We start from the raw sequence: 17,306 nt of genomic DNA on the forward strand, positions 1-17,306 counted from the left end.
AAGAGAATGGGGAATGGAAGAGATGAGAGAAGGAGCTCCTCTTCCCCAGTCCCAACTCTTTTGAAAAGTTATATCTGCCAATAATTTTGGGGAGAATACAGGGCAGGGGAGGAGGAGGGCTGTTTTCTTTAAAAAACAATTTTTTAAAAAGCTTTTAAACTTGGCTTTCCTTGTCAGAACAGTGTGACTGTCTGTACGCTCACCTTCTCCCCCAAAATACCCATCAGCATGTATCTGGAGATTAAGTAAACAGAGGACAAGTCAAACAAAACTAGAACCTAACTCACGAACAAAACCCCACCCCCATTCCAGGCACACTGCTGTAGTAAAAAGAACACTGACTCCTGGGAACCAGATATCCCGCTAGTATATGACCTCGGCCAAGTCACTTCTTAGGTGTGGGTATTAGTGTTTCCTCCTCTGTAAAATGGGCGGCCGGGGGTGGGGTTGGGAATTGACCTCAAAGGTCCCTTCTTTCCAGCTCTAAGTCTATGATCTCTATACCATCTTTAGGTCCTGACTGGTATTTCCCCAATTCTGGAGAGCTCAGAATTCATAGGCCACCTGTTAGTACTAATTTATTCCATATTCTTTTTTGCTTCTTTTTTTCTTCTGGACCACAGGAGAATAAACCTTCCTATTTACACTATATAACAGGACAGTGAGATATCTACATGAACATAAATATGCTTTGTTTTGTTTTAAATACAGTGACTCTCCAGGCTTCAGTGTGTGAATTAGGACACCAGGAGTTCCCTTTCAGTAGTTCCTCATGTCTGCTCCTGACTCAGCACTTTTCTCTAATGATCTCCTAGCTCTTTTCTCTCACCTGTCAAACACGTGGCTTGGAAAAAGAAAAAATTATACCACACGTATTTTATATTTATATATATATACATACATACACACATTGCTCATATATACATATATACACACACATACATATACACACAAAGAGAAATATACATATATTTATATATATATATAACACTGTCACAAGCTATTGTATTACCCATTCAGCTCCTTTACCTCTAAAACACAATTAGGCATGGCAGAATAATTCTAAATTCTATGACCTAAAAACTGTCTCCAGGTAACACGACCCCAAAAGGCATCAGGCCTCATCCTGGTATCCATCTGCCTTCCGTACCCCTAAGAGAAAGGGCCTCACTTCAACTGTGAGCTTCTTGAAGTCAGGGCTTGTCTTTTGCCTTTCTCTGTATCCCCAGCACTTAGCACAGTGCCCGGCAAGTAGTAGGCACTTAACGAATGCTTGTTGACTGACTTCAGCACGTGAGAGAATGAAGAGGGAGAGAGACACACAGGCAGGGCCTCACAACCGAGCCTAATGATACCACATTCAAACCAGAAGTTCCTTTGGGAAAGTTTGTGACAATAAATATATGTTGTCTTGAGAGCAGGGAGGGCTGCCCCTTCCTACTCCATCCGATTCCAGCTGCTCCAATAAGATGGTGTTTTACAAATGGCTTCATTTATTACACCTCCTCCTCCACCAACCTAAAGCCATCCCCCAACCCCCTTCACCATCAAAAAAACCTCAAGGCAGCCCAAGTCCTTTGTCTCCCCAATCCCACCCTCTCACCACCCCAGTGGGTCTTGATCCCCAAACACCCAAAAGAAATAGCATTGGCTTCATATAGTGTCAACCTAAGAGAATGTCTTTTCTCCCTCCCATTCCCCACCAATCTTAGAAAATCTTACCCCAGAATTCCTCTTCCCACCCCTAACCCCAACCCTGCAGTAGACACAGAACAGTAAGGAAAGGCTACCACATCAATTAACCTACCAAAGGACCTTCACACAGACCTTCTTCCCCAGGCCCTTGTACTCCCACCCCTCCGAGGCCAAGTTCAGGAGAATCCAGTCAAAGGAAACTCAGCTAAATCTTCCAGTCTTAGGGAAAGGCAGGACAGAACAGATCCAAAGGGTCATCCTGGTTATCACTGCTTCAATCCACACTAGGAACCCCGGGCCATTGGCCAACAGCTCATGAAATCCCAGGAGAGACAACAAAGCAAAAGAGCTCCTTGAATCCCGGGGCACCCAAGGGTTCCTAGGAGGACATGGGGGTATTGGATTCCACTTCACAGCTTTAGAAGCATGGATTTTTTTAATTGGGAGAGAGAAAGGTCAGTCCTCATGATATTACCCCCTCTACTCAGCCTAAGAGGGCACTGGGCTTCACCATCCCAGATTACTAAGTGGATAGGAACAGTTTTGTGTCTTTGTGTGTGTTTTTATGTCTTTTCTGTTTTGTTTTATTTGAAAAAAAATCTTCAATTTAGTGGTTTCCAGAAAAATAAAAAAAAAACCATGAAGCAGAGTCAAGGGAAGAAGAAAGGGGCAGGGCAAGGGAGAGGCAGGGGGTGGGCCAGCTATGGCACTTGGATAGACCGTCAGTGGATAAAGGTCAAATGGGTACAATGCCCTTACCTAGATGTGAGGGTCTTACTGCCCCCATTCAGACTCTACCCACCCTTTCAGAAGTAAGAAATGTGCGCATATATGAGATGAGATGCGCAAGGGGAAGGAAATATTAATTAATAATTAATAATAATATTAATAATAACAACAAATGACAACAAAAAATAATCACTGACATTTGCTCTAACTAGAAGAGAAGTGCCTGGTGTCATTCTAGAAAAGGAGGGAAGGGAAAATCCAATTAACTCAATCCCTGGTAGGACTGGAACGGGGCAGGAACATGGGGGCCAAACATCCAATTCCCTGATTCAGACAAAGACTCCAAAAGACAGCCTTCTAGTGGTCTTGCTTTCCCAAAGTCAGTGATAGTGCTACCAAAGGTGAGGGGGCTTAGGGAACCAGCTGGCGAGTCATGAGCCTTCCTCCTCCAGACTCCTGTCTCTTCGGGGTTCTGAAGCCCTCCCCTGTTCCATCACCCCTGTGGGTGAGGAGCCTAGGGGAGAGCTGGGGAGTATAAGCCCTGGAATAAGAAGCCAGAAGACAGGATCACAAAACCTTTAAACTGGATGAGAGCTCAGATAGCTTCTGTACAAGAAGCATGAATTCCTGAAACAATATCCTCTAACAAGTAGCCACAGATGACCTCCGGCAAAGGAGAACTCACCACCTGCTCAAAAAGCCCATGCACCTTAGGGCATCCATCTCTCATCATTAGAAAGTCCTTCCCACACATTAGGTGAAAATCTCCCTTTCTCCAATGATGAGTCAGTCATGCCCCAAGGTTTGCCCTAGGACACGTTTTCTCGCCCAGGTTGCACTCCCTCACTCAGATGCTAATGACACTTTCGGCAAAGGCAGGGTCCTCACCTCCTGAGGCTTCAGGGCGCTGGACTCAAAAGTCCCATCCAGCTTAAAAATCCTTTCCTTGCCACTCCAGGCAACTTGGGCAGTACTACTTGAATAAGGACCTTTAGCTGCCCTCTTCCACCCTGGCCTCCAGAAAAAAAAAATGGTGACACCTACCACACTCCCTCCTCTTCCTCTCTCTGTCCCCTCAGCCCTGACCAAAGAAAGACTGGGGGAAAAGAATACAGGAAAGGGGGAAGGAGTCCTACATACGTCCTGGACTTCTTACCTCGGTTTGGGGGGATAGTCAGCAAGTAAAAAGGTGGGAAAAAATACATGGAATTGGGAGGGGGTGGACAGAGACACCTGTTAGAATAGTTCAGACTGAGTTGGCAGCTGGGGTCCCAGAGTCAAATGTTGGTGGGGAGGGAAGGAAGAGAGGGAAGGGCTTGAAGATCGATACAGCGAGGTCGCCCCACCAGCCCCTGCGCGAGCACAGGCACACACAACCACACACGCGCACACACACTCACACATACACACACAAAAGTGCTTACATCATCAACATTGCCTTCCGAATCCAAGAACCGCCCCTGTCAAACCCCGTGTGTCTGTCTCGAGGCCAGAGTCAGAGCGGGGTCTTGTCCCCTCCCACCCCGGCCCCAAATGTGGAGGAGAAGGCAGCCAGGCAGACTGGCTAGCGGTCAGTCTTTGCAGGTGTAGACCTCCTCCCTCTGGGTGCATTGTTTGCACTCCACGTAGCAGCACCAGCGGACCTGGCACTGGCAGGGCCGAGTGACCACCCGGCTCTGAGTGTTGTGCCCACGCCCACAGCACATGCTCTCACAGTTCTTGTCCTTATAGCACTTCCGGCCAGCTGTGCCCGGGGAGAACCGGCTCGCCAGGCAGAAGCTGGGGGAGTCGTCCAAGTGCACCAGGTCTGGGGTGCGCGGGAGAGGGTCGGTACCGGGCCCAGAAGAACCCAGGGCCCTTCGTGGGGGCGGGATGTCTCCGGCCTCGCCTGTCGCCTCGTTGGTGGTGCTCCCCACCTTGAGGGAGGCCTCGTATTTCTGCTTCAGCTGTTTGCCCACCTCGTGGAATGGTGAGAGCTGGCGCCAGCAGGTGCGGACGGTGCAGGAGCCGGAGACCCCGTGGCATTTGCAGGTGGTCTCCACGCCAGCCTTGATCACCTGGGGAAGAAAGGAAGCAGATGGGGAGAGTCATGGGGGAAAGAAGAGGAACCAAACACCCCTGCACCCTGCTCGGCTACACCAAAACCAAAGGGATGAGAAAGAGACAGTCCTTGGTCCGTTGGAGAAACAACCTCATTGCACAAATGTGGATTAAGCTGCCTTTACTTACCCAGCCCCACCCCATCCCCCCAGCGCTGAGGAATGGCCCAACTCCAGCCCTCCAGAAATGAACAATCCAAGGAAGGGGAGGGGTCAGGAATAAGACAGCAATACATACAACAATGAAATAAGAAGGAATGAGATCCGGGTAAAGGAGAGAGTCATGCCTAGGGCTGTGATAAATTGAAGAAGGAAGACATCACTGATCACTTTCACCCGTGAGAAGAGGAGAGGTAAAGCACAGAAGGCTTGATGGAAAAAGTACTATCTGAATTGGGTTCTGAAACAAAGATTTCGACAAATCAACAATTCATTCAGGACAAGAAAGAACCAGGGAGAGAGAGGAAGCCAATGTGCCTGAAATGCAGTGCCCAGCAAAGGGGGTAATAACATAACGTAAGAGAAGAATGGGAAGATAAATTGGGGCCATAACAATGGAAAGGGTTGAATGCCAGGATCCCCAAGGCATCTCTGTTTAATTCAGTAGGAGCCACTGTGATCTATGTACTTAGAAGATTACGCTGCCCTACATGCAGGAGGTACCTGAAAGGCAGCTTGGGGTGGGGGGAAGAGACCTGGAGGCAGAGAGACCTTTTTAAGAGGCTCTATTAAGACTGGTCAGACAAGAGGTAAAAAAAAAAAAAAGGCCTGAACTGAGGTGATGGGCGGCAGTAGTGAAGATGCCAAGAAATATTTGGGTAAGTCAGTAAGACTCAACAACTAATCGGATACATGGGATGAGGGAGAGAGAAGCCAAAGACAACATTGAGATTGGAAACCTTCGTGACTGGTGGGATGGTGGTGCTCCTTCATTATGTCCCACTCACCCCCACCAGGTGCACCTTCTGATGTGCTGTTTTTGACCTGCCACTGCCCTGCTCAAAAGTCAGTGCTTCCAGGACAAAGGCCAGACTCCCAAGCCTGACATTCAAGGCCCTCCACCATTTTGCTTCCACCCTGTCCACCTTACCTTCTTCTTCAACACGCTTCTTCCACTCCAGCCACGCTAGTCTCCCTCCTTACTGCTACACAGGCTCAAGTAATCAAGACCCACAAAACAAACCAAGATCCCTTTCGCTCTGGTGCCTGAAACTCCACCAATCACTTAGTCTGGATGCCCAACTCAATTTTTGTCCTCCCTTTCTCCCCCTTGCCACCTGGAAAATGGCTATGACATCCCATCTCTTGTAGCGGGCCAGAGCGTGACCTTTGCCTAGCTAGAATAACAGCAGGTCCCAATTTGGAGGCAGCATAAGGTCTATTATTTCCATTTTGCAGAAAGGCAAAGTGAAGCTCAGAGCTGGGTAAGGCACTGACCCACTCGGGATCAACATAACTCATAAACCAGGATTCAAACCCATACTTTCTTATTCCCAGGCCCCATGGCTCTTCTCACACTGTCTCAAAGCAAAGGAGGGCTTCAAGAAACCAACAGTCCATTCTTGGCACAAGGAAGACTTGCAAAAAGAAAAGAAAACAGAAGGGACAAGAACCAGGGAAGAGCCAAGCAGGGGCAATGTTCCTGTTCTCTCTCCTTCCTCCTGCTCCCCCACCCCCACCCCCAAGAGTGATCAGAAGTCTTAGCATTTAGTCTGGGGCCCTTGAGCTAAGGATCTCTTGGCAACGTCTCAAATTTCAGAAACAGTCCAACAGGACTCTGCAAAGGTACACTGGCTGCCCTTCCATCTTCTTTCTACATGCTTGGCATGGGAATGTTTGTTATTTTATTATATTAAAATTCCACATGCTCAAAAGCTAGCTGGTAGAGAGGCGTGTTTAGGTGGAATTTCTATTTGCCTCACATATTCAATACATACTGTTGCCTTATGTGCAAGGGAAATAGGCCCCCACCAATATCTAGGGGAAGCAGGTATTTGTGCATGTGGGCCACATCTGTGGTCTGCCAGGTCAGGTGCCTCTGCCCCCAGGAAGCCCTGTCCCATCAGCTAAAAGGCAGGTATCCCTACTCACATTTTCCTAGAGCTTTCTGGCTGGATCTCTCCATTGACTACTTTACCAGCACCTAGTATAGTTCTTAGCTCACAGTAGGTGTCTAATAAGTGCATGCTGAAAAACAAAACTGAATACTGTAGAATTCTAATGACTTGTCTCGACCTCAAAGAAAGAAATGATGTCCCTCCTTTCCTTCTTTGCAAAGGAGGAGCATTACATATGCTGTGACTCTGTTGGTTAATTTAACTGTCTTTTTCCTCCTTCCATTTCTTTTTACTATTTTCTTGTCCTTGTTACAAGGATGACTTGTCGAGTTGTGGAAAAACAAGGGAGATATTCAGAAATGAAGATGATGTAAAACAAAAGATATCTAGATTGCTAACAGCCTCAGGGAGGGGGGAAGGAAGGGAGGGAAGAACAGAATCTGGAACTCAATTTTTTTTAAATGTTAAAAATTGTTTTAACATGTAATTGGGGAAAAATAAAACATATGACTAAAAAGAAAACATAAATAAAAACCAAAAGGTATCAACAATTAAAAATAAATTCTTGTTGACTTTGAATCAGAAAACCTGGCTTCGGGTCATGACCGATAGTGTTGCACAGGTATGCGAACATAAGCGAATTGTATAAACACTCTATGCCTCAGTTTTCTCATCTGTAAAATGAAGATATTATTTGCCTCAGAGAGCTGTTGTGAGGAAAACACTTTACAACCTGCAAAAGCACAAAAGAAAGCAGAGAGATTATAATCGTGGCTATGGATGCAACCTTATGCTTAGCACTAGAAGACAGATTAAACTCAGATAAGACGTGGTCACGGCTTACACACGGCTTACGGCGTGGTCAACCAAACCCTCCGGCTCTAGTTTCTTTATACAGTTTTGTGATCTTAGAAATCAAGTTTGAGCCTTAATTTCCCCATCTGTCAAATCGGAGGGGAGGGGGAGAAGACTCGGCATGACCTGCCTCACAGGATATCTTTGTAGAAAACATTTTATAGACCTGCACGTATAGCAGCTGTGGCTATGTCAGACAATGGAGGAGCACCCCCTGTATTTTTGAAGTCTCCTGAGTCTCCTGTGTAACAATGGACAAGCCATTTCCCTTTCCCTTTGTAAAAATTGAGACATTTCCCAGGTTATCTCTAAAGCTCCTCTCAGCTGGTCCTATGATTTCCAAAAGTCATCATTAATCTACCTGGGAATTCAACAACCATTTCTTAAGTGCCTACTACGTGCTAGACACTGGCAATACAAAGGCTAAAAGGAAGTAAGCTCCTGACCCCAAGGAGTTTATTTATTAATGAGGAAAAGATGGCATGTTCTAGATGGGTGTGCTCTCTGCCCACTGAGGGCAGGACCCAGGGTAGTGAGTCCCTGGGGTCCAGAGGGACTGGAAAGGTAGGAGGAGGAGAGAGGGAAACCTCACTGTGTTGTTTGTAAGCATCAGAGCCCATGGCAAGAAGAGACTAAGCTGATGGTTTATGTGCACATGGAGGGGCTTGAGGCAGAGACAAAGAGAAGCAGGGAGGGGATGGAGCCACTTAGTTACTTTGATCAGGGGGCTAAGGGAAGTTTGTCTGAGCCTAGAGATGTATTTGCTCCCTAATGACTTTGGAATCCTGGCATCATCCAATCCCTTCTCCCCACAATAGCATCACACTTGGGAGTGGGGGAGGGATGTGTTAAAAGTCAGTCAAAGTCATCAGCTGAGATATATCACAGACTTGCCTTCACATACCAGGCTCCCACCAATTCCTCAACAGGCAGAGACCTTGAGACAGGGTAATAAACAATGAATTTAAGGGTCAGCAGTCCGTTCTTCTATTACTTGTGTGACCTGGAACAAGTCTTTTTCCTTTCCCGGGCTCTGTTTCCCCACGCTATAAAATGGGGAGATTGGACCAGATGATCTCTATGGTCCCGCCTAACTCAAAACCTGGGGTTCCTACCCTGACTGTGATCCATGGAGCCCCAAGGGGAGTATGGATAGATTTCAGAGGGTCCATGGATTTGGACAATGAAAAAAAATTACATCTTTATTTTCACAATCCTTTCGCATCCTTTGAAAACCCAGAGATTTTATTTCATACACTTAAAAACATGATTCTGATTCAAGGTCCACAGTCTTCACAGGATTACCTAAGAGCCCCTGGCTCCCAATTCTGTGATTGAGTGGGGCTGGCCCAGACTGTTTCACTGCACGCACATAACTCAGGGCCATGGGATGGAAAGATTGAAGAACCTAAAGAAGAGAAGGCTGGGGAGGATAACAGCTGATTTCAAGTATTTGAGGAACCGCCATGTAAAAAAGGTAATTAGATTTAGTCTGCCCAATGCCAGAGGGCAGAACTAAGTACCAAGGATGGAAGTGGTCAAGGGGCAGATTTGGGCTTCCATTTAGAGGCGGCCTAGTGCTTTTGAAAGAACCTTGAATATGAAGAATGAAGACTTGGAGCCAAGTCCCAGTTCTTTTGTTTCCTTTTTTTTTTTTGTAACTTCCCTTCTTTGGGATTCACTTTCCTGTTCTGTGACTGACAGGAGGAAGACCAGAGTCAGGGGAACTGCATGGATGCTTCAAGTTGCCCTCTGAGTTAAAAAGCCACCTTCTCAACCCTGACATTCTCCTGGATGCAAAGCCCAGAACACCATGCAAGAACCAGATTTACTGGTGATCCAAATGCTAAGGGAAGCCATGTGGTGAACCCAAAGAGACTGTAGTCCATCCCTGACCATGACTCAAATTCAAAATGTGACATAAAAGATGCTATCTAGGATATGGGATGAGAAAAAAAAATGCCACCTGAGCCCAGAGCAAGAGTGAGGTACTGTGGAGTGCCTGCCAAATGTTAAAGGGAAGGCCGTCAGCACGCTGGGTGGCCCAGGCATGATTTATGATTTATGAGAGACCGAGGGTTAAGAGTCATCCAAGATGAGAGGGCATGGATGGGCTGTGATCTGCCCCATTGGAGGGTGTACCCCCCATGATGAAGTCACAAATCCCCTAGACGATGGTACCTATTCCCCATTCCCACATTCCTACAAGGTAAGCTAACCCTACATAAATTTCAGCTGTTATTCAATTCAGACTTTTTGGGACACATTCAAAAATGCTGAGATTATAGTGATTTCACCTGAGTTTGCTTAGGAGGCAGCCGCCAGAATCCCCTGTCCAGAACAAAAGAAGAGAGAAGACCTAGTAGGAACAGATAGCATCTGCCAGGATGTAAAAGGGATTCTCAGGCAAAGTTCTCCAGCCCTAACATCACAATCCTGACCTTTGTCAGGTGTGAAAAGCTCCCTTCCTTCACACATACACACACACACACACACACACACACACACACACACACACACACACTACCTTTCTTGCCCTCCCTTGTTTATAGAATTATACACCTAGAGCTGGAAAAAAAACTGGAAATCATCTAGACCAACCTCTCATTCTACAGATGAGAAAACCTGGACCCAGAGTGACTTCTCCAAGGTCAAGGCAGATAGTTGGTGGAAGAGTCAGGATTCCAAGACAGATCCTCTGACTCCAAAGCCGACCCTCTTTCTACTGTACCGAACTGCCTCTAAAGTTACACGCCCCGTACTCCCTGTGAGATTTAAGTTCTATGGGCAGGGACTGTCATTGCGGGCTGGTATTCCAAGGATTTTGTAATGTATGGCAGATGTTTAGGATCTTGGAAGCAGAGATTCATAGTTGGAAGGAATGTTAAAGAGACCACTTGGTTCAACCCTCTAATTTCTAGTCCCACAATGGCTAACTAATTTAATACTCAAGGTGACACAGGTCACAAGAGGCAGGGCCAGGAGTATCCAGGATACTTTCCATTGTGTATTTCACTGAAACTGAATCGACTGCCCCCAGGTCTCTAAGTCTCTGAGGTTTTCCTCAACGAGTACTTTTCCTCACAACAGACCAGCATGATGTAGGTAATTATGCTTGCTGTATTATATTAAAGATGAAGAAACTGAGGGTCACAGGGTCTCACAGAGAATGACTTTCCCAAAGTCATACGGCTGGTCGACATCCAAGCCAAGGTTCCAGCTCAGGCTGCCAGTTCGACATCTGTCCCACTGCCCCACCGCTGTATCTCCAGACGATGCCTCCAGATCCTAGAATGTTAGGGCTGAGGAGGACACCAGAACCTTGGAGTTCAACTGAGTCCAAGCCTGTCCTTTTACAAAAGGAAGAACCAAGGCCCAGAGAGGTTCTCCAGGACCACTGAGCTACTCAAGCTTTAGGATTGGAAGGCAGGTCTCCTGACTCCCCAAACCAGCTCTTTCAACTAATGCACACAATCTGAGTGGAAAGATTAATTCTTCCTCCAAAGCTTGTATCTGGAGGTCTGAAGAGAGACAGGAAGTTAAACAGATACAGATACAGATACACACACACACACACACACACACACACACACAATCAGAATCACAGACTGCCAGAAATTAAAAGGGACCTTGGAGGCTATCTAGAACAACTCCCTTTAAAAAAAAAAAAAAGAGGAAATTTAACACCGTCCCGTTAAATGACTTGCTCAAAAGTCACCCAACTAGCCAGTTAATAGCAGAGTCGGGTCTCAAACCCGGCTCTCCCAACTCAAAGCTGACTATTTTTCCCCCTCTAGCACACTACCAAGCATCAAAATAGAGTAACAGTTTAAGAAAGGGAGCATCCCAGAAGGGGGAGGGGTGGTAAACGGACTCCTAGCACCTCCCTGGGTCCAGCTCCATGTCCTCGTCCGAGGGCAGCCATGCTTCGGGGGACGGACACAGATCAGGAAAGGGCAGGCTTCCTAGGGCGATTAGGGGGCTTGGGAATGCTCTCGGAGACCCGAGCAGGGGAAGGAGTCACGTTTGATGATGCTTTGCTGAGAAACCTGGACGAATTTAATTAAAACATCATTTATCCTGGCCCAGTGGAACTAATTGAGTGCTTTTAATATTCTGACTTTTCATTAATAGGTTACAAAAGAGTCATAGTCTAGAGGGGCTCGGGGTGGGGTAAGGGGCGAGAGAGACAAGAAAGGAAACTGGCCCTTTTTGATTTAATCTGCACTCGAGACCACCCTCCCCAGCAACGGGGCTCGAGACCCCATCACCTCCCCTTAAACAGCTGAAGGCGGGAGAGGGGCTTTGGCAGAGAAAGGGGGGAAATTGGTTTTTTAATAAGTGGGTAATTCAGAACTTCTGCTTCCCAATAAAAGGGAGCTCACAGAAGTCCTCGCTCTAATTACCTCATCTTCACACCAGACAAGCTGGGTCTTTCATTAGCTATTGAGGTCATATGGCAAGCACTTAGCAGGACATGACAGGTCTGATGGACTCCTGGGCTGGGGGCACCACTGGGGGATAGATTAGGAGGGAGAAAGTATGTGAAGGGGAAAGAAAATGCTTTAGACTCCTTGGAAAAGGCCAGAGACACACAGCCCCTGTCTGGGGTGGGGGTGGGAAGGGAGGAGGGCTGTGTTGTCCCGGGGATTACTGGCTCAGCTATGAAGCCTCCCCCCACCCCCGGCTCAGCACCACGGGGCATATTCCAAAGACAAGCCAGCCGGCAGGCGGGAAACGGGGAAAAGCACGCTGTCAGGGAGATGGGGAGAGACCACCGGCGTGGCCGGGCTCTTCTCCTCACAGGGCTAGCGCCAAAAGCCCGGGAGCTCCCCACAGAGACCTGGCAGATCGGGTAATGACAACCTGGCCACATAATCACGGCGGGCAGTCTCAAAAAGGAAGAGAGCCGTCGTCATCAGCACCATAGCTCCCATTTCTTGCAGGTTTGCAAAATGTTCTCCTTCCAATGACCCTGCAGACTACAGAATGCAAAGCTCATTCTTCCAGTTCCATAGAGGAGAAACCAATTCGGAAGGCAGAATGGAAACGTTGAATTTTGTAACCAAAAGGCTTGGATTCGAATCCAACTCAGCTGCCTCTGTGACTTTGAGGAAGTCATTTACCTCCCTTAGCTGTAAAATTAGGGGGTTGTGGTCAGTCAGTCAATGAGCATTTATTAAGCATTTACTGTGTACCAAGCACCGTGCTAAGCACTAGGGATATGAAGAAAGGGAGATTAGATAATTTCCAAGGATCCCTCCAGGTCTATAGACCATGACCCAGGGGTCACACAACCAGTAAATAAATATCCATGCCAGGACTCCTGACTACAACACACTGCTTCTATATTACACCAACAAATCATAGAATTCAACTCAGTAAATCTCTAATCCTACTCCTCCCCACCCCCACCAGCACAGAATCCAGTGGGACTATCTCCTTCCTTTTTCTGGACATTATGCTGATCGAGGATAGTGAGAGCCTTTTTTTAAAGCAACTGCTGTCAACGAACCCCCCACCCCCACCCCTGTCTTTTTCCACATTAGCAGCTGTTAAGCTGAGCTCCACCCCCTCCCATCTTGTTCCTGCACAGTGGATTGTTTTTTTTCATCTAAATGCTAAACTTCCTATTTACCTGTGTTTAATTCTGTCTTCCTACACTGAAATTCTCCTCTATCAACTCCTCCTGGGACCAACAACACAAGATCTGCCAGCTCTATCACACCTTGTTCACACCTTTTAGACCCTGGCTCTGCCATCCAATGTCCTGGCTCTCCCTCTCAGCTTTGTGCCACCTGAAAATCTGATAAGCCTTCCATATCTTCAATCCAAGTCATGGACGAAGTTGTTAAACAAAATAAGGTCGAGGAGAGATCCATCCCTAGGCCACTCTACTAGAGACCTCTTTCCAAATGGATAGCAATTAACTTAGCAATACTTTTTGGGGACCGTTTTTCAATGAACTATGAAACTACATATATCACTCCACTATGACCCAGCCTACATCCCTCCACAAAAACAGAGAAGTTATAAGACACTTTTTTCGAAGTCTTCTAAAATCTGTAACTATGCCTACAGCATTTCCTTCATCTACAATACAGTCAAAAAAAAAGCAAGTGAGTTTGCTTTGGCCTGACATGTTCACAGCGAACCCATGCTGGCTCCTAGAGATCACGGTATCCACATTCTCACAAAACACCTGCTACTATTCCAGGATCAATTTCAACCTCAGAAGCCAGAGGCCATCACTAAGATTTGAGTGCCAGAAAGACCAATTCAATTAGACATATATTAAGCTCCATGTGAGGCTACATCCTAGGCACTAAGGGCTATAAAGATTTAACAAAGCACAATGCCTAAGGTGTTTGTAATTTCTTTTTTAAAATTAGACTCCAGCAAAATTTGGGGTTTGGGACACGAATTTTAGCATAATTTCTTTTTAAGACCTGGTCAGCAAGTGGGGACTCTGAAGTCTTAGGTTCTAGTCCTCATTCTGGCACACCCCATTTAAGTGACTTGCCCAACATTACACAATCTTTAAGCCTCAATTTCCTCATTGGTCAAATAGAATACTGCCTCAAGGGACCCTCATACTACAATGAAACAATGAACATGAAAGCATAAATTGTCACCACAAATGGAAGGAAGTGCCCATAACAAGGTTATTGTTACACAGTCTGCTGTTTCTATATTATGTCACCCTTGATCACAGCCTTTGTGCTCCAGTACCAACCATCGTGACTCCTTTAGTCAGGGTGAGACCCCCTTCATCTCCACCCATCAAGGCATCCTTCCTCTGATCTCCCCACCTCCTTCATTCATTCAGCAAGTTAAAAAAAAAAAAAAGCACTGTGCTGGGAGCTAGGTGTTATGGTGGATTGAGTCCTAGACCTGGAATCAAGATGACTCAAGTTCAAATCCAGCTTCAGACACTTACTAGCAATATGACCCTGGGCAAGTCACTTAACTTGTCTGCCTCAGTTTCTTCATCTGTAAAATTGGATATCATTGCTACCCTCAGGATGCTTAGGATCTAATTAGAGCGACAAGAAAGACACATAGAACAGAGATAGTAAGGGTTATAGGCTCACAGAGGAGGGAAAAATCCTAGTGGCCTTGGGAGGTCAGAAAAGGCTTCCTGAAGAGATAGGGCTTGTACTCAGCCTCCAAGGATGAAGAGTATTTGAGCAATTGGAAGGTAAGGAGACCCTTCTACAGCCACGTGGGCTAGGGATGAAGGAAGGAAAACAAGCAAAGACCTTCCACCATTTTGCCCTAACAATCTCTCCCACGGAGTGAGAGGTAGATGGAAAGAGAGGGGACTCCTTGCTCCAGACTACAGCCCACTCTCAGGCCTATGGCCATCCCATGCTGGTGACTCCAGAGACAACGCATGTAGGATAAACATGTAGGACTGGGTATACCAAAGACAAATGAAAAGGTGAGGCTGAAGGAACTTCCCATTATAAATACTATAAGCCTTACAGTCCTAAGAGCCCTGCTGTGACACACCTCCTGAATTCTCTCCCATGCAGGATGTTTCTTTGTTACTCAAGGAAACTACCCAGAAACATAAGAGAAATATCAAACACAGACCATGGGTCCGTAACAAGACAGAGTTATACCATAGAAATAAGATGGCATTTGAAATCAAGTTCAAATCCCAGTGATGCCATGTATGTTACATATTACCTTGGGCATATATATATATACCAGCAAGAAACCCTTCTGGGCCTCAGTTTTCCCTACACTTATAATGGGTAGTTTTGACTAGAAGATCACTTTCCTGTTCTAAATCCAATCATCCTAAGGCAGGTGTGGCCAGAGAATTGGGATGGTGCAAGGTGACCCACCCACACTTCTGGGAAGGCTAAGACCCGCTGAAGGTGATTGGGGGAGAAATAGCAAAGGCATATCTACAAGGAGCAGGAACAATGGTAGAGGTTACAAACTGGTAAATTTGGGCTTGAGGTCAGGAATAAAACCTTCCCCACCACTAGGGCTCTCCCGCAGCGAAATGGGCTGCCTTGGGAGGTGTCTCCTCTGGGTGACTGTCATCTGATGGGAATGTTATGGCGGGGGGAGGTCTTTAATTGAGCCACTCCCTCCCAGCTATTAAATCCCATGATTCTTAAATTCCAAGGATGACCCGAGCCAGGAGGAAAGATGAGTACCGATGCCTTCCTTCCCTCCTTTCCTCCCGCTCTGCCAGGGGCCCCGCTCACCTTCATCCCCACCAGATTGTTGTGGAAGTCCACACGGGCACGCAGGTCCTTGCTGGACTTCTTCCCCAGGAACTCCTTGACAAACTTGTTGCTGTACTTAAGGTTGTCCCCGCAGCCCCCCCACTGCCAGGCCTCCCTGTTCTCCAGGTCCGGCGCCTCGTCGCAGGTGCAGCGTTCCAGACGCCCGGCGCTACATGCTTTAGCCAGGGCGTGGGTCAGGCCGGCTGAGGAGATGGCATAGAGGAAGGCAGTCTCCTTGAAGCCTACCCAGCAGGGGGACAGAAGGGCAGAGGCCCGGGTTAGCAATATTCCCACACTTACCAGTTGCATGACCAAATCCCCATCACTGACCGTTGGTTTGCTCATCTGTAAAACCAGTAGGTTAGACTAGATCGGTGGTCCCTAAGAGATCCCTTCCAGCTCTGACATTCAGGGCTTCTGTCTTATAAGGGTCAAGCAGGACAAGAATTGGGGAAATTATTCTAATATAGAGGGTTGAAGGGACAATCCCCATTGGACCAGAGCTGCAGAGGTCTAAATAGTGTTCAGTGGAGGTATTACTTATAAGGTGAACAGAGTACAACTTGGGGGAGGGCAAGGAATAGCTAAGAGCCCTCTCAAAAGGCAAAGTCAAGGAAGTTGGCAGGCCTATACTCAGTGCCTTGAGAAGGCACTAGATCATTTCTAGTTCCACTACTCCCAAAACTCAACCCCAAAGCTCAATCTCAGAGGGAAAAAGAAAGAGCTGATAACAGATACTAAAATGTTAGTGACTGATACAGGCTGAATGCTACCTCATCCAGCCTTAGCTCCATACTTACAGGACTGCAGAATGCCAAAACTGGAGGAGACTTTAGAATAAAGAATGTGGGTAAGTGGTTTTGGCCAAGATAACACAGGTAGAAGGGTCAGAGTTCAAATCCAGCCCTTCTTGCTATAAATTCCATGTGTGTATATCTGTATGTTCATGCATGTATGTGTATACATATATATATATGTATGTGTTTGTGTGCCGGGCGTGGAGTTAGGAAGACCTAAGTTCAAACCTAGCCTCAGGCACCTACTAGCTGTGTGACCCTGGGCAAGTCACTTATCCCTGTTTGCCTCAGTTTCTTCACCTGGAAAAGGAGCTGGAGAAGGAAATGGCAAACCCCTCTAGTATCCTTGCCAAGAAAACCCCGAATGGGGTCATGAAGAGTCAGACACGACTGGAAACCACTGAACATGTGGGAGATATGTGTATGTGTGTTTAACCACCAGCATCCCCAGAGACTAGGCTAGTAGGTAAGATGTGTCAGGGAGAGGTGAAGGGGAAGAGCCTTCCCACCACTTCTCAAACCATGCCAAGTTGGCAGCCTGATTAATCCCTCATTTACTTCTTGCTGGCCTTGGTTTGTCCAAGCATAAAATGGGAGCATGGCTTCTTTGTTGATACCCTCCCAGGGGCTTAAGAAAAAAGAAGAGAAACCCTAGGAGGGGGAGGGGAGAGAAGGGGGCACACCACAGGGCAGAGAGAAAGGAAAAGGGAAAAAAGGGGAATGGGGGAAGGGGGAGAAGAGGAGAATTCTGCTTTGTACTTAGGAGACAGTGCAGAGACAGGCTGTATTTCCCAGGGCCAGGGCACTACAACCACCTCCCACCTT

At 46.9% G+C, this 17,306-nt stretch overlaps 1 protein-coding gene across 1 annotated transcript in view; it reads right to left on the reverse strand.

Annotated features, from left to right (window-relative positions):
* Nucleotides 1-2,306: 2,306 nt before the first annotated feature.
* WNT9A (Wnt family member 9A) overlaps nucleotides 2,307-17,306 on the reverse strand; it is an 83,404-nt gene continuing 68,404 nt past the window's right edge. Inside the window, exons 3-4 of the mRNA XM_036737621.1 lie at nucleotides 15,664-15,926; nucleotides 2,307-4,481 (exon numbers count right to left, since the gene is read on the reverse strand). Of these exons, the coding sequence (XP_036593516.1) occupies nucleotides 3,996-4,481; nucleotides 15,664-15,926 (749 nt within the window). The 3' untranslated portion in view covers nucleotides 2,307-3,995. The remainder of the gene's footprint in view (nucleotides 4,482-15,663; nucleotides 15,927-17,306) is intronic.

The sequence above is a fragment of the Trichosurus vulpecula genome, chromosome 9, assembly GCF_011100635.1.
Source record: "Trichosurus vulpecula isolate mTriVul1 chromosome 9, mTriVul1.pri, whole genome shotgun sequence".
Taxonomy (NCBI): domain Eukaryota; kingdom Metazoa; phylum Chordata; class Mammalia; order Diprotodontia; family Phalangeridae; genus Trichosurus; species Trichosurus vulpecula.